Source organism: Oncorhynchus nerka, linkage group LG10 (genome assembly GCF_034236695.1).
Source record: "Oncorhynchus nerka isolate Pitt River linkage group LG10, Oner_Uvic_2.0, whole genome shotgun sequence".
Lineage (NCBI taxonomy): Eukaryota > Metazoa > Chordata > Actinopteri > Salmoniformes > Salmonidae > Oncorhynchus > Oncorhynchus nerka.
This window is the reverse complement of record NC_088405.1, coordinates 46,354,766-46,378,619: the sequence shown is the minus strand read 5'-3', so window position 1 is coordinate 46,378,619 and position 23,854 is coordinate 46,354,766. Positions and strand designations below refer to the sequence as shown.

General features: G+C 41.7%; 1 protein-coding gene across 1 annotated transcript in view; it reads right to left on the bottom strand.

Annotated features, from left to right (window-relative positions):
• The window catches only part of spns2 (SPNS lysolipid transporter 2, sphingosine-1-phosphate), a 144,047-nt gene that overhangs the window by 47,389 nt on the left and 72,804 nt on the right, over positions 1-23,854 (bottom strand). The window contains exons 4-5 of the mRNA XM_029670037.2: positions 12,678-12,829; positions 5,096-5,162 (exon numbers count right to left, since the gene is read on the bottom strand). Coding sequence (XP_029525897.1) covers positions 5,096-5,162; positions 12,678-12,829 — 219 coding nt within the window. The remainder of the gene's footprint in view (positions 1-5,095; positions 5,163-12,677; positions 12,830-23,854) is intronic.

Sequence of the window (23,854 nt, the reverse complement as noted above, 5' to 3'; positions counted from 1 at the left end):
ACGGCAGAGGCCTCCTCCATGACTACTGGTATGGGCTGTTGTAGGATCTGTTAACTGTGCTATTGACTGTTAAAATGTTTTGGTAAGAGTCCTAAAAGTGTTTCAATTGATCTATGCAATAAAATGATGGGAACAGGAGTTCTAAGGCTCTAACAAACCTAACACAATAGTAAACCTTAGCGCTGGCGGTAGTATTATAGGTTTGGGGGTGTGTCAGAAATATTATAGCTATTTTCAGAAACAGAATTATGGGCGCAGTAGCTGGCGGTGGCACGAAAGGGCTGGGTGTTGATGAATAAACAAGTTGTGGGTGTGTCGAGGCTTGGCCCCTCACTGGCCAATCAGAACATAATCCATGGCTAAATATGTGGTTTCTTCAAGTTGTGTATTTACAGTCTTTTATGTACTGCATTGTCATCAACTCCAATTCGAATGTTAGTCTATTATAGAATTTTTACATTTTAGTAATGACATTTTAGTAATTTAGCAGATGCTCTTATCCATAGCGAGATGCAGTTAGTGAATGAATCTTAAGATAGCTAGATAACAACCACATATCACAGAAAGTTCTCCCTCAATCAAGAAGTTATCAGCAAAGTCAGTGCTTGTAGGAAAAGTCAAGAAAGTACATGGCCCTAGCTAGCAAAAGACAGTACTAGACAAACTTGTTTTATAGTTATATCTCCTGGAGAGAGCAGGGGTCCTCTAGCTACAGATTATAGTCTAGTTCGCTAAATAGCCTGCCCCATATTAGCTAAATATTATATGTTTTCAGTCCACATTGTTCTAATTGCATTACTACAATATGGAAATACATTGTTAAACATACAGTGCAGTGCATTCAGAAAGTATTCAGGCAAATAGCTTAGGCTAAAATACTGTAAATACACAACTTGAAGCAACCACATATTTAGCCATGGATTATGTTCTGATTGGCCAGTGAGGGGCCAAGCCTCGACACACCCACAACTTGTTTATTCATCAACACCCAGCCCTTTCGTGCCACCGCCAGCTACTGCGCCCATAATTCTGTTTCTGAAAATTCAGCACCAAGGACAGCAATCCGGAATTCCCGTGATTTGACAGTTAGGTCCAACAGATGAAAGTTGAAGATGCAATGATAAAGGAAAAATAATAAGCAGGCTATTGTAATAACGTGATGTTTCTAAACAGACTTCCTACAGTCACTGACACCTTTCATTCAATGGGCATCGCACATAGGCCTAATCAGTCCAAACTTTTCAGACGCTGTGTGGCCAAAAATAACATCCAATATATAATATATATATAAAAATGTGAATGTCTGTTGACTGCTTTGCTGCTCATGATATTTATATTTTATATTTTCCTGTGTTTTATATACTTTTCCACACCATAAGGTTAGAATAATAATGTGAAATTGTGAATGATTATAATGCCCTTTTAGTGTAAGAGCTGTTTGAAAAGACACCTGAAATTTCAGCCTGTTTTGGTGGGATGGAGTTTTGGCCTTCCATGTTGACATCACCATGCGGTAAATTACTTAATAGACCAATAAGAAAGAGAGTTACAAACCTCTCTGCCAATAACAGCAATTTTTGCGTTTTCCCATTCTCACTCAGACCACTCCCAGACAGTCCTACTAAAATTCTTCCTTGAGAATTTGCTCTCTGCTAAGAAGCTATTTTTGTTTATTTTTGACCATCATAATTGAAAACAATCACAGTAAGGTACTTAATTGTCACCCAGAAATTATTTGATATGGAGATAAAAACGGCTACATTGGACTTTTAATAAAACATTGGTTATAGGCTACTGATTAGACTACTGCGCCTCAGCTGGCAAAATGTATACCATAACCAATTGCGTTACCGCTAAGACCAGCATTTGGTGAGTCTTAAATATCACCAGTAGCACTGCTTGAAATTGGCACAATGGCATACGTTTTAAGGACACACCTCAAATATTTCCACACCTCCCTCAGCACAAGCAAGCTGATATAAGACAGGAGAATCGCAGAGCGCTGGCTTTTACAAGACGAAATTGCTAAAGAGCATGCATTTGACACTAGCGCCGCCTTAACAGAGCCCCTAGTGTTTCAATGGTGGTGATGTAGCAATAAAGAAGCACCATGACAAGAAATATTTATCTTCCATGGTTAAATACATAATATGCATACAGTGGGGCAAAAAAGTATTTAGTCAGCCACCAATTGTGCAAGTTCTCCCACTTAAAAAGATGAGAGAGGCCTGTAATTTTCATCATAGGTACACTTCAACTATGACAGACAGAATGAGGGAAAAAAATCCAGAAAATCACATTGTAGGATTTTTAATGAATTTATTTGCAAATTATGGTGGAAAATAAGTATTTGGTCACCTACAAACAAGCAAGATTTCTGGCTCTCACAGACCTGTAACTTCTTCTTTAAGAGGCTCCTCTGTCCTCCACTCGTTACCTGTATTAATGGCACCTGTTTGAACTTGTTATCAGTATAAAAGACACCTGTCCACAACCTCAAACAGTCACACTCCAAACTCCACTATGGCCAAGACCAAAGAGCTGTCAAAGGACACCAAAAACAAAATTGTAGACCTGCACCAGGCTGGGAAGGCTGAATCTGCAGTAGGTAAGCAGCTTGGTTTGAAGAAATCAACTGTGGGAGCAATTATTAGGAAATGGAAGACATACAAGACCACTGATAATCTCCCTCGATCTGGGGCACCCCGTGGGGTGAAAATGATCACAAGAACGGTGAGCAAAAATCCCAGAACCACACGGGGGGACCTAGTGAATGACCTGCAGAGAGCTGGGACCAAAGTAACAAAGCCTACCATCAGTAACACACTACGCCGCCAGGGACTCAAATCCTGCAGTGCCAGACGTGTCCCCCTGCTTAAGCCATGTCCAGGCCCGTCTGAAGTTTGCTAGAGAGCATTTGGATGATCCAGAAGAAGATTGGAAGAATGTCATATGGTCAGATGAAACCAAAATATAACTTTTTGGTAAAAACACAACTCGTCGTGTTTGGAGGACAAAGAATGCTGAGTTGCATCCAAACCTACTGTGAAGCATGGGGGTGGAAACATCATGCATTGGGGCTGTTTTTCTGCAAAGGGACCAGGACGACTGATCCGTGTAAAGGAAAGAATGAATGGGGCCATGTATCGTGAGATTGAGTGAAAACCTCCTTCCATCAGCAAGGGCATTGAAGATGAAACGTGGCTGGGTCTTTCAGCATGACAATGATCCCAAACACACCGCCCGGGCAACGAAGGAGTGGCTTCGTAAGAAGCATTTCAAGGTCCTGGAGTGGCCTAGCCAGTCTCCAGATCTCAACCCCATAGAAAAAGTGGGAGAACTTGCACAATTGGTGGCTGACTAAATACTTTTTTGCCCCACTGTATGTATGCCAAGCGGAAACATAATTTCCTCTTTATGACATGGCTCATTAAGGCACATAATTCCAGTTAAATCCAACTAATTTAGTCAGATGAATTACCTCATGTTGCTCAAATGAGTTTTTGATTTAACAGTATTCAGTTTGCTATTATTGGAGTTCCATAGGGTATTTGGTGGGCCAAATACTTGAAGCAAGTTTCTCTTTGTGGCAGGCCCCAATGCACCTCCTCCCTACAAAGAAACCACTAAGAAAGAGACTGTGGCCAGGTTAGAGAGACCCTGTTTTGTCATTAGAGTGGGATTTTATATGTCACTGTTAGGAAGGACCCCAGGGACCCAGAGGGTAATGGAACATTAACGTGTTTTCAGCCACTGAGATCGGGGTCAGGAGCTTCTATAAGCTTTGGGCTTTTGTCCCAAATGGCAACTTTTCCCCCATTAAGTGCACTACTTTTGACCAAAACCATATGGAACCTGGTCAAAAGTAGTACACTAAATAGGGACGAGGTTGCCATTTGGGACACACAAACCTTGCACTACCATAAAATTCAACCCTCTCATTTTCTAGTGTTAACGTTGGTTGTCATCTTTCACTCATCCATTCAGGGTTTCATTAAGTCAAGCGATGCCTTATCAGGAGTAACCAAGATGGCCAAGGCAGATAAACAGAGGCATGATGTGTTTGTGTGAGTGAGTGGGTTTGTATACAGTATGTGCACGAGTGTATGTGCATTTCCTTAAGCCCCCCTTCTCTGTCACTGATGTCACTAGTAAACCCCCTCACCCCTGCCCCATACTATAGGCTCCCTGCAGAAGTGTGTGCGCCAGGAGAGGACATGACGATGATGATGCTGATGACAATAAGGAGGATGATGAGGGTCATGATGTCATGATGATGATGCTCTTACCCTGCCCCATACTGCAAAAAAACCCATCTAGAGAGAACATGTTACATGCTTACCAGACCGCTTGCGCGCTTGCGTCCGTGTGCGCCTTCACGTGTTGATTTTGTCCACTCACACCAGACGTGATCAGGAGACGCAGGTTGAAATATCAAAACAAACTCTGAACCAACTATATTAATTTGGGGACAAGTCGAAAAGCACTAAACATGTATGGCAATTCAGCTAGCTACCTTGCTGTTGCAAGCTAATTTGTCCTGGGATATAAATATTGGGTTGTTATTCTACCTGAAATGCACAAGGTCTACTCCGACAATCAATCCATAAATAAAATGTTAAACTGAGTTTGTTTCTAGTAATCTCTCCTCCTTCAGGCTTCTTCTTCTTCTGACTTTATATGGCGGTTGGCAACCAACTTTAAGGTGCATTACAGCTACCAACTGGACTGGAGTGTGGACCTCAGTTCATCTTTCAATCACCCACGTGGGTATATGCTCCTAAAAACCAATGAGGTGATGGGAGAGGCGGAACTTGCAGCACGTCAAGCGTCACAAATACCAACTGGACTGGAGTGTGGACCTCAGTTCATCTTTCAATCACCCACGTGGGTATATGCTCCTAAAAACCAATGAGGAGATGGGAGAGGCGGGACTTGCAGCACGTCAAGCGTCACAAATTAGCACCTGGATACGCAGACGCTCGTTGACGCGCACGAGCAGTGCAATGATTGAATAACATGAATGTGTACATTTATTTTGCAACACGAGCGGTGTGGTCAGCATGCAAGGATTAGGTGATGATGGTGGTCTTACCCTCAATGCCCAGTGCCAGTCTCCTGCAGCCTCCTTTGCACTGGAGCCCAGGATGTAGCCTAGCCCGCTGGAGGAAACAAAGAGAAGGAGACAATAGGTAAGACATTTCTGCCTGGATAAAGAATAAGAACAATCCAATAAAACCAACCACAATCTACACTATAACATTCAACATTCAATTTTCTTTCTTAGATTTTTGATCACGGTCTCTAACAAAACGGCTGAGTAGAGTCATAGAAATTCACAATATACTCCAGAATGAGCCACTAAGGTAGACAGATAGATAGCCCTTGCACTTGATAGCAGAGCAGGCATCCCCCAGTTGGATGGCACACAGAGAGACCGAGAGAGAGAGAATTCAAATAGGAATGAGTTTCAGAAGGAGCACAGCACACACACATTCTAAGATATTTGATTAATCCCAATTATGAAATGTCATACAACGTGCTCTTCCTGATGCACTTTTTCCCTACTTTTCCTGGCATTGTTATCTGTTTTGGCTGCTGTCTGTTGACTTGCCGGAGGTAAATTATTAACAAGCCCCCATGTTGGGATGATGACCTCAGCCCCATGACTTGGTGATAGGCTGTCTGCGTGGGGAAGTGTCTGACTTTCTGTCTGTCTCTCTGTCTGTCTGACTGTCAGTCTGATTCTCTTTCTCTGTCTGACTCTGTCTCTCTCTCAGAGACGTCAGAAGTGGGGAAGTAGTCTGGAAAACCTAGACCTAGACAACAGCAGTGACTACGTCTGGGATTAATGATGGACACTCTTGCTAACTTCGAAAAAGGAGAAAAAACAGACAGACAACTCCCCCAACAAATAACAAGTTTGGGTAGGAGCGGCTTAAAATGTCCGTGGGATGTTTTACGTTAGGTCAACAAGCTGATAAGGCAGTGATGTAGGAACGCTGGATATCCCAACTCCGCCTTTCCCTCTATGCCAAACTGACGTTGTTTACATACAGACGCGTTGTTTACATCCAGACCACATTGGTACATTGCGGGAGTCAACCCATCTGTGTAGAGAGTTGTACTCTGCTGTTATGTCTGAACTGTCGATGGTCCCTCTAGGACACCTCTGTCAGGACGGCTGTCCTCACTTCTGAGTCATCAGGATGTCTGCATTTGTCTTCCACGTGAGACACACTCACATACTGGGTGGAAAGGAAACATTCTTCTTGTGGTATGAATACATTCAGAACTGATGAATCAGAATCAGACTGTTGGATACTGTCACTAAGTGACCTAAAGCTCTGTTGTCTTTTTTTTTCACTCTCAGCCTCTGTATATCATGTTTATTCTCTGTTAAGAGGCTTAATGAGTGTGTAGTGTTAGATTGGGTTTGGGTCCTTGATGTGGACGGGATATGATGCTGTCACTGATCAAAGCCCCAGTAGCTGCTTGTCTGTCACTGTGTGAGTGCGTACGTGCAGTTGTGTGTTTACAATGTGTGCAGCCAATTTCTCATGATGCCTTGTGTCTCTGAAATTGTCATTACTACACAACACACAGACAGATAATACAAAACGACATGCTATTATTCACTCAGTCACACCTTTGTCACTCTATTTATCAATGCTATCAGAGTCCAGTCTGGTTTCTGCATCGGTCATTAATCTAGGTGTGTTTTTCAAAGAAGGGCGTGCTTCTTTAACATACAGTACATGTCAATACAATGACAGTTAAGTAAAGTTGTCTGACTGAATTGATCTTTCATTTGTCAGCCCCTCACCAGAAGAATGTGTGATTCCACCTGAAGAACGTATTTACTTCATTGATTTGATCAACACATGTCATCAGGCAGAAGGTGTTCTGCCTGTTCTATCTGTTCCACAGTAGAATATTAACCATAACCACATGTTCTGAAGGAATTGACCCTAGATCAGATTACATCAAACCCCCTCTATTCCCGAGCTAAACCCTTCAATAGCAGATACGTGCGCGCACACACGCCAAACTAATCCCTTCAGTAGCAGATAACATCACCGTATTTCAAGGACAAAGACAGAGGGCTCACTTTTCGGCTGCCGTTAAAACCAGCGCAATTGTCAAAAGCACGCTTGTTTGCAATTTCGACCTGTTAAAATTGGCGCTCTTCTATTGTCAAACCCTAGCACCAGGATTGGTAATGTACTTGTTTTATAGGAGCTTGCTTGCGCTGAGGTGGGAGGAGTGACAAATATCTGAGGTGGCAATTTCAGTATGCGCTGGTTGGGATATTTATGACCACCCGAAAGTTGGTCTTAGTGGTAACGCGGTTGGATATCGGATGGAAACGGAAGCGCAGTCAATCCAATGTCAAACAAGAGAGATGTGTTTTTTGTACCCATAAACCTATTTAGAAATTTAGAAACATATGTTCGTTTCATTTGATAAAAAAAAACATCCACAGCGTCCCCTCCTCTCAATTGTTTTTTTTCTGTCATTGCCCAATGCATTTGCAAAGTAGTCAAGACTATCGATAAAGGGCTTGGCCTGTGAGACCGCTTTGAAATAAATCTTAAAAGATCAAGTTTGGCAGCAGCAAAACAGTGAGCGGACATCCTCTTGTTATTTATGTATGCTGTACATTATTTTAGCCATCTCCTGTTATTATATTGTAGGCTGTATGCCTATCATGGAAAGAGATGAGATAATCAAGTGACACTTGTATTTACTGTAGAAATATTTCAGTTATTTTCCTGTAACAATTGCTTATTTTCCAATTCATTTGATTTAAAAACAAGCTCTTATAGTAAGCTACCCATTCCTTACTATCACGAAAGCTGGTTCTACAGCAATGTGTCTGGTGTCTTTCTTATCCTGACCATGCATTAGCCAAGTAGCCTATCCATAAAATGTTACAAAATGGTCTACTCTTGTGGCTTTTGCAGACATGCCTTTTGCATTATTCACAATTCACATAGGCCTACCTGCAGTGCATACTCCATTAGGCTTGTATCATTCCCATTTCTAAAGAGCGCTTCTTATCCGGTTAACAAAGACGAACAATCGTCTATTCAAAATCACTCGTTACTGTAGCCTATGCTATTTAATAAACTGTAGTATTAATCCACAATGGACTAGAACAAAAACATTGATGACAACACAAATATTGTCAATAACCTACAGAACTTGAGACAAACGCATACAGTATTAAGCCATGGAATGCCTTGATTGGGTAGTTAGTGGCCAAGCCCTAGTCACACCTACAACTTGCTTATTCATCAAAACCCAGCCCTTTCACGCCACCACCAGCTTTTGCGCTCGTAATAACGGCTATGAAAATAGCTCAAATATTTCTGTTATACCAACAAAACCTATAGCGTTTCTGTCAGCGCTTAGATTTACCATTGCGTTAGGTTTGATAAAATAGAGCCCAGAGGGTATAGAGAGGGAAGATAATCAATGAAGGCAAGACAGGGCTGTTCCGATTGACATGTTTAGATGGGGAGATTATCTGATAAAACAGCCAATAGGATCCTTATTAGCTGAAGTGGATGACCCCTTCAGATGTCCATGTTAGACCATTTTGTCCCCATTTCTCCAGCTTTGAAAAAAAGTTAATTTAGTCCTAAGGATGATGAGTTACTGATGAAAGAAGGATGTTCCCTTGTTGTCAATATCTGATATCAATATCAACTATGTTTGAACCTATTGCTGTCTTATTGGAAGTGTGGGAAGTCTAAGTTTATACTGGTCTGTTTATACTGGTCTGTCTGTACATGTTGGTACCCCACTCGTCCCATAAAACCAGAATTGGTCTATTGTATCAGGCTCCTTGACTTGGGCGTCTCCCCCCGACCCAACATTCCATGTCACGCACACTTCTACTTCCTCTGTTCCCAGAGCTCCTTGGGCCAGGAGACTGTGTGTTGACGATTAAGACCATTAGGAGGGATAGATTGATGGATGGTCTGGAGCAGCCAACAAGGCCATACAATCGGGTTCTTATCAGCATATTAGGCTTTCAAAAGGTTATGAAAGATTCAATGGGCCTCTCTGTCTGGAGGGAGTGCAGACTCACGCAAACATAGGTGCGCGCATACACGCACACAGAGGGACAGGACGGGGAACTAGGGGGGGAAACAGTCTACATTGTCGTGCTAAACTGATTAGTGCTCCAGAAATAACAGTGGAACAGGCTCAGGCAGTACATTGTATTTCCACTGAGTGATAGCTAAATCATTTTATCAGAGTCCACCCAGAGAGTGTTTGGGAAGTTCCACACCACCACTAAAACTCATACAAGCATGAAAAATACTATCACCCCTCTAGCTCTGGGGAGGTAGGGTAGGACACCCAGGTTTTGTCACTAATGGCACCCTATGCTCTGGTCAAAAGTAGTGCACTATACAGGGAATAGGGTGCCATTTAGGATGCAGCCCTATACTCTTCATAGGCCAAGTCTATAGATTAGGCTATTATGGTTAACTTGAGGGGTTTTACTGAAGGGGGAACCCATTTCCTGTAAACCCTGGGGTCACTTCCTGGAAATGGTCACAACAACCCTGGTAAAGATAAACAGTCAGGGGGAGAGTGCTATAGGATGTTTGGGCTCTTTACTGAGGCCCAACTCTTTCACCTCCTATTGTTTCTGTTGCCGAGCGATATCAAAAGGCTCAGCATACCATCCTCCTCAGAGGAAACATTTATGTTCTTTCCTGTCTGTCTCTCCAACTGCATTCAATCTGCCATCGATACTATTAGTTGACTGCATGTAATGTCATATTGGAATTTCCATAATAAAGGATTATAGTGTTGCTGGCATTTGCTGGTTTCTCTTTCAAGCACTTCAATGACAGAGCAAGTTTAGCAACTGGGAACTTTTCCTATGAAATGTTGATTTTTATTTATTTTATTTTATTTCACCTTTATTTAACCAGGTAGGCTAGTTGAGAACAAGTTCTCATTTGCAACTGCGACCTGGCCAAGATAAAGCATAGCAGTGTGAACAGACAACACAGAGTTACACATGGAGTAAACAATTAACAAGTCAATAACACAGTAGTAAAAAAATTTAAAAAAAAGGGGGAGTCTATATACAATGTGTGCAAAAGGCATGAGGAGGTAGGCGAATAATTACAATTTTGCAGATTAACACTGGAGTGATAAATGATCAGATGGTCATGTACAGGTAGAGATATTGGTGTGCAAAAGAGCAGAAAAGTAAATAAATAAAAACAGTATGGGGATGAGGAAGGTAAAAATGGGTGGGCTATTTACCGATAGACTATGTACAGCTGCAGCGATCGGTTAGCTGCTCAGATAGCAGATGTTTGAAGTTGGTGAGGGAGATAAAAGTCTCCAACTTCAGCGATTTTTGCAATTCGTTCTAGTCACAGGCAGCAGAGAACTGGAACGAAAGGCGGCCAAATGAGGTGTTGGCTTTAGGGATGATCAGTGAGATACACCTGCTGGAGCGCGTGCTACGGATGGGTGTTGCCATCGTGACCAGTGAACTGAGATAAGGCGGAGCTTTACCTAGCATGGACTTGTAGATGACCTGGAGCCAGTGGGTCTGGCGACGAATATGTAGCGAGGGCCAGCCGACTAGAGCATACAAGTCGCAGTGGTGGGTGGTATAAGGTGCTTTAGTGACAAAACGGATGGCACTGTGATAAACTGCATCCAGTTTGCTGAGTAGAGTGTTGGAAGCAATTTTGTAGATGACATCGCCGAAGTCGAGGATCGGTAGGATAGTCAGTTTTACTAGGGTAAGTTTGGCGGCGTGAGTGAAGGAGGCTTTGTTGCGGAATAGAAAGCCGACTCTTGATTTGATTTTCGATTGGAGATGTTTGATATGAGTCTGGAAGGAGAGTTTACAGTCTAGCCAGACACCTAGGTACTTATAGATGTCCACATATTCAAGGTTGGAACCATCCAGGGTGGTGATGCTGGTCAGGCGTGCGGGTGCAGGCAGTGAACGGTTGAAAAGCATGCATTTGGTTTTACTAGCGTTTAAGAGCAGTTGGAGGCCACGGAAGGAGTGTTGTATGGCATTGAAGCTCGTTTGGAGGTTAGATAGCACAGTGTCCAAGGACGGGCCGGAAGTATATAGAATGGTGTCGTCTGCGTAGAGGTGGATCAGGGAATCGCCTGCAGCAAGAGCAACATCATTGATATATACAGAAAAAAAGAGTCGGCCCGAGGATTGAACCCTGTGGCACCCCCATAGAGACTGCCAGAGGACCGGACAGCATGCCCTCCGATTTGACACACTGAACTCTGTCTGCAAAGTAATTGGTGAACCAGGCAAGGCAATCATCCGAAAAACCGAGGCTACTGAGTCTGCCGATAAGAATATGGTGATTGACCAAGTCGAAAGCCTTGGCAAGGTCGATGAAGACGGCTGCACAGTACTGTCTTTTATCGATGGCGGTTATGATATCGTTTAGTACCTTGAGCGTGGCTGAGGTGCACCCGTGACCGGCTCGGAAACCAGATTACACAGCGGAGAAGGTACGGTGGGATTCGAGATGGTCAGTGACCTGTTTGTTGACTTGGCTTTCGAAGACCTTGATGCAGAACAAACCGAACATTATATAGTAGTGGTATTATGTTAGCTACATTTGTATCTATCATAAAATGCAGATTCATTGACACGATTATCACATCATATGAACTAATAGGGCGATGTAGGTAATGCTTCAAGATGGACAAAAGTAAAATGATTGAAAGGACTGCAGCTAGATATAGCCTAGCAATGGCCTGGCTCTGTGCGACTCTGTGAGACTGCAGTGTGTTTCTCATTCACATAGCGTCTCTCTGTGTGTCTGACTGGAGCTGCTTCTGTGTGAGATGGGAACAAAACAGTGTCCTGCCGCATCATTCAGCCGCATCCCCAGCAGAGGTTTGAAGCAGTGCACTGTGGGGACTCTCCACAATAAATAAGCCTAAACCCTGGGTGCCGCTCTGCTCTGCACCACATCCATCCATCCTTCCACCGAACGGGACCGCATTCATTTTTTAGCACTCCGCTGCTTTGTTTGTTTTCTTCCTCCTCTCCGTTTTCCAACTGAATGAACTGAAAAGGCCAGAGCTTTGTGCTTAATAGCCCTTACTATCTAAAAAAAGACTCCCTCCATCCCTTCCCCTCTGAGAACGTCTCTCAGCTATTTCATAATCTCTTCTTTATTTAGATCTCTTCTATTTCTTCCCTTGTTTGCCTGGGTGGGGTTTGTGTCTGTCTGGGTGGGTAGAGACAGACACAAAGAGGCAGACTGGCTAGATGGGGATGTCTGCTGACCTTCAGAGAGAAAGGATAATTTCACTGATAAACTTTCAGTCAAATTCTATTCGCCATGCCTTCCTCTCCTCGATTCCTTTCCCCTAAATGTCTGCAAGCTGACGGTCTGTCTCAGAGAGCTCAGCTATTGATATTCAGCATGCATTGGAATTCAAAGAAGGGGGAAAAGACAATGCCCAACTGACATATTCTACATTGAATAGAAAATATTCATTTCAAAGACAGACCATCATCACTATCACCATTCACCTCCATTTCCTGTGACAGGTGAGGCCATAGAGATGTTATTATCTCCATATTGTGACTATAATCTTATGTTTGGGGGGGGGGGGGGTTGTTCTAAGGGACCACTCACCTTCCCAGGGGGATAGCCAGGTAGAAGACAGAGAGCATCATGGTTCGGCTATTATTAGTGAAGAGGTCTCCGATGATTGTCGGAGAGATGGAAGAGTAGCTGGATTCACCTATCCCCACCAAGCCTCGGGACAGGACGAACAGCCAGTAATACTGCAGAGCGAAGAGAGCAGTACGAGGTTAAGGAAAGATATACAGATCTATCTATACACAGATGTTGCTTTATAACAGAACATGGACCTGGAGATAACATGACGTTTTGGGCTTCAAATGTGCCTTACCCATAATTTACTCGGGGGGTACGCTAATAGTATGGCTGACCCGGTGAAACACCTTTCACTGCACCTATCCAGTGTACTGTTTCTGACAATACAACATATCTTTCTTTTCATTTCTTATTTTTATGTTGTTATGTGCGGTGTCATGTTATGCTACTCATTTTTTTTAAAGGAAAATAAAACATGTTAGTCACAGAAGAAATCCACTCAGATTTACTCCGAGCCACATCACAGAAGAACACAGCTTCCTCCATGTTGTCGTCGAATAGATTTGTTCCTCTCCTCCACACTTCCCTTTTCCCCCTGAATGCTTACTCAGCAGTGTAGCATGTTCATAAATCTGTCCGTGTTACTGTTAAAATCATGCTTACCAAACAAAGAGAACATCAACAAGATATAGAGGGTGGTGATATGGGCTTTAGAGGCGCTGGAACAACCCTGAGTTCCTTAAAAAGGTACCGACACTGTGCCAAAATTATATTAAATTCAAAAGACACCTGTGCTATTTTTCAGGGTCACTAAAATGTGGGAGCTAACCTTTGCCCTCAGTTAGCTGTTTTATAGTAGGCAGAGACAGGAAGACAGAATGACACCCTCCCTTTCCCTCTAAACCACCTGGATTAAAACGTTGATATAAATAGCCATCTAACAAGTTGTTATAAATGTTCCTGTAGTCACATCCTTTAGTGACGCTCCATGATAGAAATAAGAGTCGTCCAACACAGACTATCTCCCCTGAGAGACTTTCATATAATTCCTATGACTCTCTTTCTGTTTTTATTCTCCTCTCTGTCTCACTCGCTCTCTCTCGCTCTCTCTTTATTTTTCACTCACACATTTTATCCTTGCTTTATCCTCCCTAGCTACACATAGTGGGTCCAGTAAGAGGGGATGTATGGGTATAGTATGGTTATTAACACTGGTGATGGGAGAATATGCTCAGAGGGGATCCCAGATGATGACATTAGTGTCTGATGCAGCGTGGAGAGAAAGATTGGAGAAAGAGAGAGAAGAGGAGAGGAGGAAAGAGAGAGGAGGGAGAGGGGGATGGGTGTAGAAGGAGAGAGAGAGAGAGAAAGGTAGATAAAGGGACAATTATGGATAGAAATGGAAAGAGAGAGAAATGCAGGGAGAGAGAAAGAGAGTGAGAGAAAAATGGGTTGGGGTGACAATGGATTGGGGAGAGAACGTGTTTTATCAGAAATGTCAAATTTGGTTCCACTTTCTGCGGAGCGCTCCGGTACCTGTCAGTATTCTGACACAGAGACATGCTGTGAAAGCATCAGTCCACTTGGCACAGCCTGTCTACCCTGTCTGTCTCTCTTGTTATTGTGTCAATGATGTCAAGACCAGCACCTGTGAAATGTCACCGACTGTGATATCTTTACACTGACTCACTGGAGGCTTTTCTGCCCCAACACTGGAATCTGCCTAGCAACAAGAACCACAACTCAATATATAAATATCAAGAAAATAAAGCTATTATCAGAAAGGTAATGCTGTTATTTCTGTCAAATAATGCATCTAAGTACAGTACACAGCAAAGGTGTAACGGCAGATCTCCTCTTCGTCCGAAGAGGAGTAAGGATCGGTCCAAGATGCAGCGTGGTAAGTGTCCATAATGTTTTAATAAAGACAAATGAACATTCAAACAAAAACAATAAACGATAACGTGAAATCTACAAAAAACGAAACAGTACCGTGTGGCGACAAACACACACACGGAAACAAACACCCACAAACCAACAGTGAAACCCAGGCTACCTAAGTATGATTCTCAATCAGAGACAACTAACGACACCTGCCTCTGATTGAGAACCATACTAGGCCGAAAACAAAAACCAACATAGGAAAACAAACAGACTGCCCACCCAAACTCACGCCCTGACCATACTAAATAAAGACAAAACAAAGGAACTAAAGGTCAGAACGTGACAAAAGGAGAAGAAAATACCAGAAATGTCAGCAAACGTGAGGGGGTAAAAGGAGGGAAGGGGTGGAGGACGTTCTTTTTATGCTTGATAAAAGAGGACTATAGCATCGTGCCCTACATTATACACCCACATTCCATTAGCACTTATTCCCCTCTCTCTCTCTCTCTCTGATGTCTGCTCTAATAATGTCAACGGTTAATTACAAGTACTATTATACAGTCTGCATTACAACTTATGTCACATGTTATTACATGCTACATAAGAGTACATACCAGATGTTATAACATGGTCACTTACTAACCTGTGTCACATTATTACAATGAATGGAATGATGGGCTCCACAACCATGTCATATGCCCTTTTAGAGTGCACAGACACCTGAAGTAAAGTGACATTAATTTCAGATGTTATAAAACAGTTATACCAGGGGATGAGTTGAACTAAACTAAATCAACAGGATTTGTGACAGCTGTGAAAAAGATGTGCATGCTACAGTAACAAAGACAGCATCTATATTATACAAAAAAAATGGGTAGGTAGTTATCTACTTAGCTAGCTAGTTAGTTAGGTAACTAGGAACTGGGTTGGAGAGCCGCGCTCTACACAGTCCAAATAATGTGTTTTGTTTGACGGTATACTTGAGAGTAGTTACCTAGCCATTCACACCATAGTGGCATGACAGCACAAGCAGTGCCCCCATCGATGGCTAGCAAGCTAGTTTGCTTCCTAAAGGGGTAATTCTGAATTATAAAGCTTACTTTGCAGCATATCACACAATACATTATCTTTCACATATATTTAATTACTTTTGTATATCACATTGTTTAACTCAATCTAAATAACATTATCCATGTGCTATTGGTTTGCAGTGACGTGAACTTTTCGCCTCTGTGTTGTTGTTATATTGGTAAGTCCCACCTTTCTTCTTCTGATTTCAGCGATATGATCCGCTGACACAAGAAGGCTCAATAACTTTTCATTGGATTGGCAAAACTGTCCATTTGCGTCAGCAAATCATATACCTGAAATGTCTTTAACAGTTTGGAGATCAAATTAAACGTTATTGAGAGTTATTGTGCCAGGGAATCATATCGATGAAATTGGAATAAGGGTTCCGATTAATATAAGATGGTAGAAGAGAAGAGATGTCAGCTCATCATGTGGAAAACCTAGCTAGCTAAAGCAAATAACATGGATAATAATAACATTAGTTAGTTTGAGTTAAATAACATGTATCAAAAGGTGGACTATGCACAAATCGCTCCGCCATTTCCTGGTTGCTAAAATTCGAATAGTTCAGTTTATGTGACAAAACAAGCAAGTATAGTGTAGGGAATCATTCTACCATCCAAACCGCTGTGAAAAATATTTTCCGTAACCAAAAACATTGGTTTTGTACACATGTTATGTGGTGTACAAAACCGAAAGTAAAAGATGCAAAAACAAAATTTAAGAACGGGAAGCATAGAAGTTACGTACATAGAGCAGGGACGGCAGGTAGCCTGGCGGGTAAGAGCGTTGGGCCAGTAACCAAAAGTTTGCTGGATCGATTCCCTGAGCAGATAAGTTAAAAATCTCTTTTTCTGCCCCTGAGCAAGGCAGTTAACCCACTGTTCTTGACTAGGTATCCCCATTTCCCATATCACTTCTTAGCCTTGCTTTCAATGAGATGACAGATCTATTATTTATATTTCTATGTGAATCTGGTCAGGTTGCCCAAAAAAGTTACATATTGCAGCTTTAAGATGAAAAGGTAATTGCATTTAAAGTGCAAGTGAAAGAGGATGTTATAGGCCCAGTAGTAACTGACGTTTTGGCTATTTTCCCATTTTTAAAACAACTAATTGACCAATGTCAATCTCGAAATACCGAAATCGCAAACCGTGATTATTTTTTAAATAATTGAACTGAAATCTAACTGACCTCAAAAAGCACTTATCGATCAGAACTAAGGCCCAGTGCAGTCACAAACGTGATTTTCCTGTGTTTTATATATATTTCCACACTACGAGGTTGGATAATACTTTTAGTAATAATGCCCTTTTAGAGTAAGAGCTGTTTGAAAAGCCCTCTGTGAAATTTCAACCCTATTTTGGTGGAATGGAGTTTTGGCCTACCCGGTGACATCACCAGGGGGTACATTTGTTAATATACCAGAAAAGAAAGAGAGTTCAAAATCTCTGTCCTGCAAATAATAACTACTGTAGTTTTCAGTTTTTACATCCCCACTCAGACCACTCCCAGACAGTCCTAGCAAAATTCTTGCTTGAGAAATTGTTCTTTTTGAAACTTATATTAATAAAGTACATCATTATTACCCAGAAATGATTTTAAATTGAGATAAAAGCAGATTGGACCGCTTTTATCTCAATTTTGAGTATATATTGTACTGAGTACATTTTTTATTCTACCTGTTGCTAGTGAATTTAGCTAGCTAGTGCAAGCAGGTTGTTAGCTAGATAGCTAACCATCAGTGGGCCAATGAAATGTTGCAAATGCAACATCAACTAGCTCCTTTTACCTGATTTCAATACATTGTTACTGCACATCTTCCTTTTTTCACAGTTGTCACAAATCTTGTTGTGCCCCAGCAATGCTGATTTTGTTGTCTGTTTTGTTTTAAAAAAGTATGTGTTTTCTTAGCAAGTTGTTGATATTATGTGTCCTTAAATCAATACAAATCCTAAGTACATCTGTGCTGCCATTTGCCCATGTTTTTTGGAGATACTGTGAATGGCAAAGTTTTGTGATACACTCAACTAATCCTGTAGTATAAGCACATTCATAACCATTTTATAATTCATCAAATTATTGTCACTCTACTTAAGGTGTCTGTGCACACTCTATAAGGGCATATGACATGGTTATGACGCCCATCATTCCATTCAATGTAATAATGTGACACAGAGGTTGGTAAATAACATAAGACCATGTTATAACACCTGGTATGTAAGACTCTTATGCAGCATGTAAAGACATAAGTTGTCATACAGACTGTGTAATATCAAATCAAATTTTATTTGTCACATGCGCCGAATACAATAAGTGTTGACTTTCCCGTGAAATGCTTACTTACAAGCCCTTAACCAACAGTGCAGTTCAAGAAGAAGATATTCTCCAAGTAGACTAAAATAATAGCCATTGTCATTAACAGTTGACATTAGAGCATGTGACAATAGGATGAACAGCCATTTTGAACACCCATTATAAACAGTTTAATAACATCCCATGCAGTGACTCATAACTATTTCAAACTACTTATGACAGCTTATGACAAATGTTATGTGGTATATAGATGTAATAATGGCTTAATGAATGCATGCATAAGGACACCTACAGTAAAGTGTTGCCCAGTTTTAACATTGACTGTCATTCCCAGAAAAAACAACAGGACTTCTTGTCCTGTTATGTAATTCCCAGTGGGTTGGAGGGAATTAGGCCTACATGATGGGAATGTGAACAGACTGGCATACGCAGGGTTATCCTACGTGGCTGAGTTGTATCTAATATATCTAATGTAACAGAAGATTCTCTCGCTCTCTCTCTATGTCTCTCTCTCTGCATCTATAACTGATGTCCCGAGGAGGCATTAGTGTGTGTGTCACGTGTGTGTGTTTGTGCCTGTGTGTGTGTGCGATCCTGCATGTGTGTGTATGTTCCTGCATATGTGTGTGTGTGTGTGCAGGGATTAATAAAAGGCAGTGAGCAAGGGATAGCGGGGTGTCTCATACTGCTGTCACACTCTGATCCAGGTGGATGACAAGCCACAGCACGGGGTCAAGCGCACACACACACACGCAAGCTTTGGAACGCACACAATACACACACACACATGCATACACACACGCTCTGGAGCATACACAGCATAAAACATCATGTCAGCGATGAAATATGCTAGGGTTGAATGGTATCCAGATGATCATACCCAGAAAAAGTATTCTTGAGTACAATTCTAAAAGTATTTGGTTTAAAATGTACTTAAGTATCAAAACTAAATGTAATTACTAAAATATACTGAAAAGTAAGAGTACAAGTATAAATAATTTCAAATTCAAACCAGACAGCAACAATTTCTTATTTATTTACAGATAGCCAGAGGCACACTCCAACATAATTTACAAACAAAGCATGTGTGTTAGTGAGTCCGCCAGATCAGAGGCAGTAGGGATGACCTTCTGTTGATAAGTGCGTGAATTGGACCATTTTCCTATTTCAAAAGAAAATATATATTTATAAGCAAGAAGCTTGATCTTGACATCTAAGCATTCAAAATTTAACAAGTACTTTGGGTGTCAAGGGAAATGTATGGAGTAAAAAGTACATTATTTTCTTTAGGAATGTAGTGAAGTAAAAGTGGTCAAAAATATAGATAGTAAAGTACAGGTACCCCAAAAAACTACTTAAGTAGTACTTTCAAGTATTTTTACTTTACTTTACACCACTGCCGTTTCTGTACCATCCCAGTGTATACGGTATTACCGAATGTGCACACAAAGGGTGCTAATTTCAAAAGAAAATATATATTTTTAGCAAGAAGCTTGATCTTGACATCTAGCATCTGAGCTTGCTGTTGCTTAGCTAATTTGTCATGGGGCATAAACATTGGGTTGTTCTTTTTACCTGAAATGCACAAGGTCCTCTGACAATTCATCCACAGATAAAAGGGTAAACCAAGTTGGTTTCTAGTAATCTCTCCTCCTTCAGGCTTCTTCTTCTTCTTTGGACTTTATATGTGGTTGGCAACCAACTTTAAGGTGCATTACCACTACCAACTGGACTGGAGTGTGGACCTCTGTTCATCTTTCAATCACCCACGTGGATACAGTTGAAGTCGGAAGATTACATACACCTTAGCCAAATATATTTAAACTCAGTTTTTCACAGTTCCTGACATGTAAATCCTAGAAAATTCCCTGTCTTAGGTCAGTTAGGACCACCACATTATTTTTTAAGAATGTGAAATGTCAGAATAATAATAGAGAGGATGATCTATTTCTGCTTTTATTTCTTTCATCAAATTCCCAGTGGGTCAGAAGTTAACATACACTGAGTTCATATTTGGTAGCATTGCCTTTAAATTGTTAAATTGCATAACTTGGGTCAAACGTTTCGGGTAGCCTTCCACAAGCTTCCCACAATAAGTTGGATGAATTTTCTCACTCCTCCTGACAGAGCTGGTGTAACTGAGTCAGGTTTGTAGACCTCCTTGCTCGCACACGCATTTTCAGTTCTGCCCACAAATGTTCTATATGATTGAGGTTGGGGATTTGTGATGGCCACTCCAATACCTTGACTCTGTTGTTCTTAAGCCATTTTGCCACAACTTTGGAAGTATGCTTTGGATCATTGTCCATTTGGAAGACCCATTTGCGACCAAGCTTTAACTTCCTGACTGATGTCTTGAGATGTTGCTTCAATATATATCCACATAATTTTCCTTCCTCGTGAAGCCATATATTTTGTGAAGTGCACCAGTCCCTCCTGCAGCAAAGCACCCCCACAACATGATGCTGCCACCCCCATGCTTCACAGTTGGGATGGTGTTCTTCGGCTTGCAAGCCTCCCCCTTTTCCTCCAAACATAACTATGCTCATTATGGCCAAACAGTTCTATTTTTGTTTCATCAGACCAGAGGACATTTCTCCAAAGAGTACGATCGTTGTCCCCATGTGCAGTTTCAAACCGTACTCTGGCTTTTTTATGGCGGTTTTGGAGCATTGGCTTCTTCCTTGCTGAGCGGCCTTTCAGGTTATGTCAATATAGGACTTGTTTTACTGTGGATATAGATACTTTTGTACCTGTTTCCTCCAGCATCTTCACAAGGTCCTTTGCTGTTGTTCTGGGATAAATTTGCACTTTTCACACCAAAGTAAGTTCATCTCCAGGAGACAGAACACGTCTCCTTCCTGAGCGGTATGACGGCTGCGTGGTCCCATGGTGTTTATACTTGTGTACTATTGTTTGTACAGATAAACGTGGTACCTTCAGGCATTTGGAAATTGGTCCCAAAGATGAAGCAGACTTGTAGAGGTCTACAATTTTTTTTCTGAGGTCTTGGCTGATTTCTTTTGATTTTCCAATGATGTCAATTAGGCACTGAGTTTGAAGGTAGGCCTTGAAATACATCCACAGGTACACCTCCAATTGACTCAAATTATGTCAATTAGCCTATCAGGCACAGTCAACTTAGTGTATGTAAACTTCCGACCCACTGGAATTGTGATACAGTGAATATAAGTGAAATAATCTGTCTGTAAACAATTGTTGGAAAAATGACTTCTGTCATGCACAATGTAGATGTCCTAACAGACTTGCCAAAACTATAGTTTTTAACAAAACATTTGTGGAGTGGTTGAAAAATAAGTTTTAATGACTCCAACCTAAGAGTATGTAAACTTCCGACTTCAACTGTATATGCTCCTAAAAACCAATGAGAAGATGTGAGAGGCGGGACTTGCAGCGCATCAAGCCTCACAAATAGAACCAAGTTCTATTTTAGCACCTGGCTACACAGACGCTCATTTACGCACACGAGCAGTGTGGGTGCAATGATTGAATACATTTATTTTGCACACACGACGCGGGCGATGTGGTCAGCATGTTAGCTAGCAAGTTAGCAAACCAATTGCATAGCTGGAGCCCTGAGCTCATTTTAGATATCTCATAGTTATACTTAACTTACAGTTAGTTATAAGCAGTGGGGTCGAATGCACCCCCGCAGCCTCCGTGAGGCGAGGGAGCCCCCAACCCCCCCAAATGACAAAATATTTTTTCCTTTTTTTTTTAACAGTATTGAAAATCATACTGTCTGTATTTCAAAATACACCAGTACAAGATATAAACAGTATATACACTGATGTGCTGTGACACAGGGGAGGCATCCGCTCACTCACGTCCAAGTAATGGTTGTGTTATTCATGAATCTTGGTGCTGTTGTGAATAATATGTGTTTACTCTGCTGCCCTAAATGATTGTTTCCTCACCTACTGGCCTGCACAGTGTCTTATTAGTTTGATTTTGAATGAACGATGACTAAAATGACAGTCCCATTCTTATGCGTTGGACTGTAACAGTAGCCACATGCAGTGTTGTTTTGAATGAATTATGACTATGGTTACATCATTGTTATCTGTTGGACTGTTACAGTATGCAGTGTTGTTTTGAAATGAATCACTGTACAGCAGAGCTATTTTCTCCTCTTCTTAAAGGGAAACTTCTGAACTTGTGGAAACCATTTGTATGTCTCTGCATGCAGTATGAAGGAAGTTGGACCTAGTTTTTTTTTTTGCCAATGCAAACTAGTGTTAGCGCAGGTACTGGAAGTCTACACTAATTAGCAACTTCCTTCAAACTGAACACAGAGACATAAAGATTGTATCCACGAGTTCATCTGACTCTGGGGAAGTGGACAAAGTATCCCTTTAAGGGCATGTCATTTATTGTTTTGTGTGTGGTTGCTTGACCATGAGTGCTCCTTGGTTCAAATGAGGCAGCCATTTGAACAACAACATCAACACTTATCCGTGCATTCTGTCCCCCAGTCTAGGTTTATGAGATCAAAACTGAATGAAATGTAAAAAAATATAACAAATCCTCTTCCTCTGGGACCAAATGAAAAATAAAGATGCATTTCTGTAATACCAGCATTCTAAAACATGTGCATAATTGCTGTCGCTCGCAGCACCCTGAGACATTTAGGCTTTTTGGTTTCCTGTCAGAGGCAGTAAAGGGATTAGGTTGGATTTGAAAGAGAGAATCCCTCTAATGACAAGACTTTGTTAATTAATTAATTAACTAACAAGGAACATTAACATGCTGTCTAATTTGAAGTAATCCTTTGAGGATGATAATTGGGAAACACCTCACAGTTTGCTTTCTATGGCAGCGGACAGCACAGACAATTAATCAGGGAAAGCTACTATCAACAACATCAGCTACATATGTCAAAACGGTCCGGCAGACTATCACGGCTCTGTGACTGTGGACTAATAATTAGGCTTTTGAGACTATGTCAGCTCTACACAGTCAAACTGACTAATTCCACTTATATACATTCCAAATGTAATTTTGGTTAAAAAGCTTCCCCAAAATAAATACATCCAAAATGCCCAAAGTGGGTTTATAAATGGCTAATGATTAGCATCAGTTTTGAGTGGTATTAATGTTGTATCTCGTGGTTGCTGCACTGGAGGCTGTTACGTAACAGACCACTATGATTCAGTTTGATTGACAGATTAGGGGACATCTCTGGAGATAAATACAATGAGGGAGGGAGGGGAAGTGTGGAGATGAAGGGTGTGTGTGTGTGTGTGTGTGTGTGTGTGTGTGTGTGCGCTAGAGAACCCGCCTGATAACCTCATCAGGGATGGCCTTTATGGCATGATGTGTCAGAGGGAGATGGGCCAATGGGTGATGGTGGCTGGCTTTTCCTGTCAGCTCAGCCTTAGCATTGACAGCAGAGAGCAGAGAGAGCCAGGCTGTATTCCCCCAGGGGCAGCTGGCGGCCATCGCAGCTCCATGGAGCAGGGCTACACATGAGATTAGTGTAGTCAGACTGTGGCCCCATGGGGTCATCAACCTAGGACAAACATACCTAAGCTGTCAGTCCCCTCACTGTTAACAGCTCTGGGCTGAACTAGCGCTCTAATTAACACCCATATCACTGGATTTCTGGATCTGAAAACCCTGGAGCACACATAGGGCCTAGATATACATTCACAGTCCTGACCTGAACTCATACACATGGACACAAACAAAGGTACACAAATACAAACTAATACACTCCACAGATGTACATGCAAGCACGCACGCACACACACACAGTCAGCTGAATAAGACCTGTATATCTGATGGAAGGAGCCCCTCTTCCCCTCCCCAAATCAGCTAGAGGTTAACCCCCCCAAAACACATAGCATGAGGCCAAAGCAAAGAGGAATCAGACCACATGGCCTGCTGGCCTTATCCTC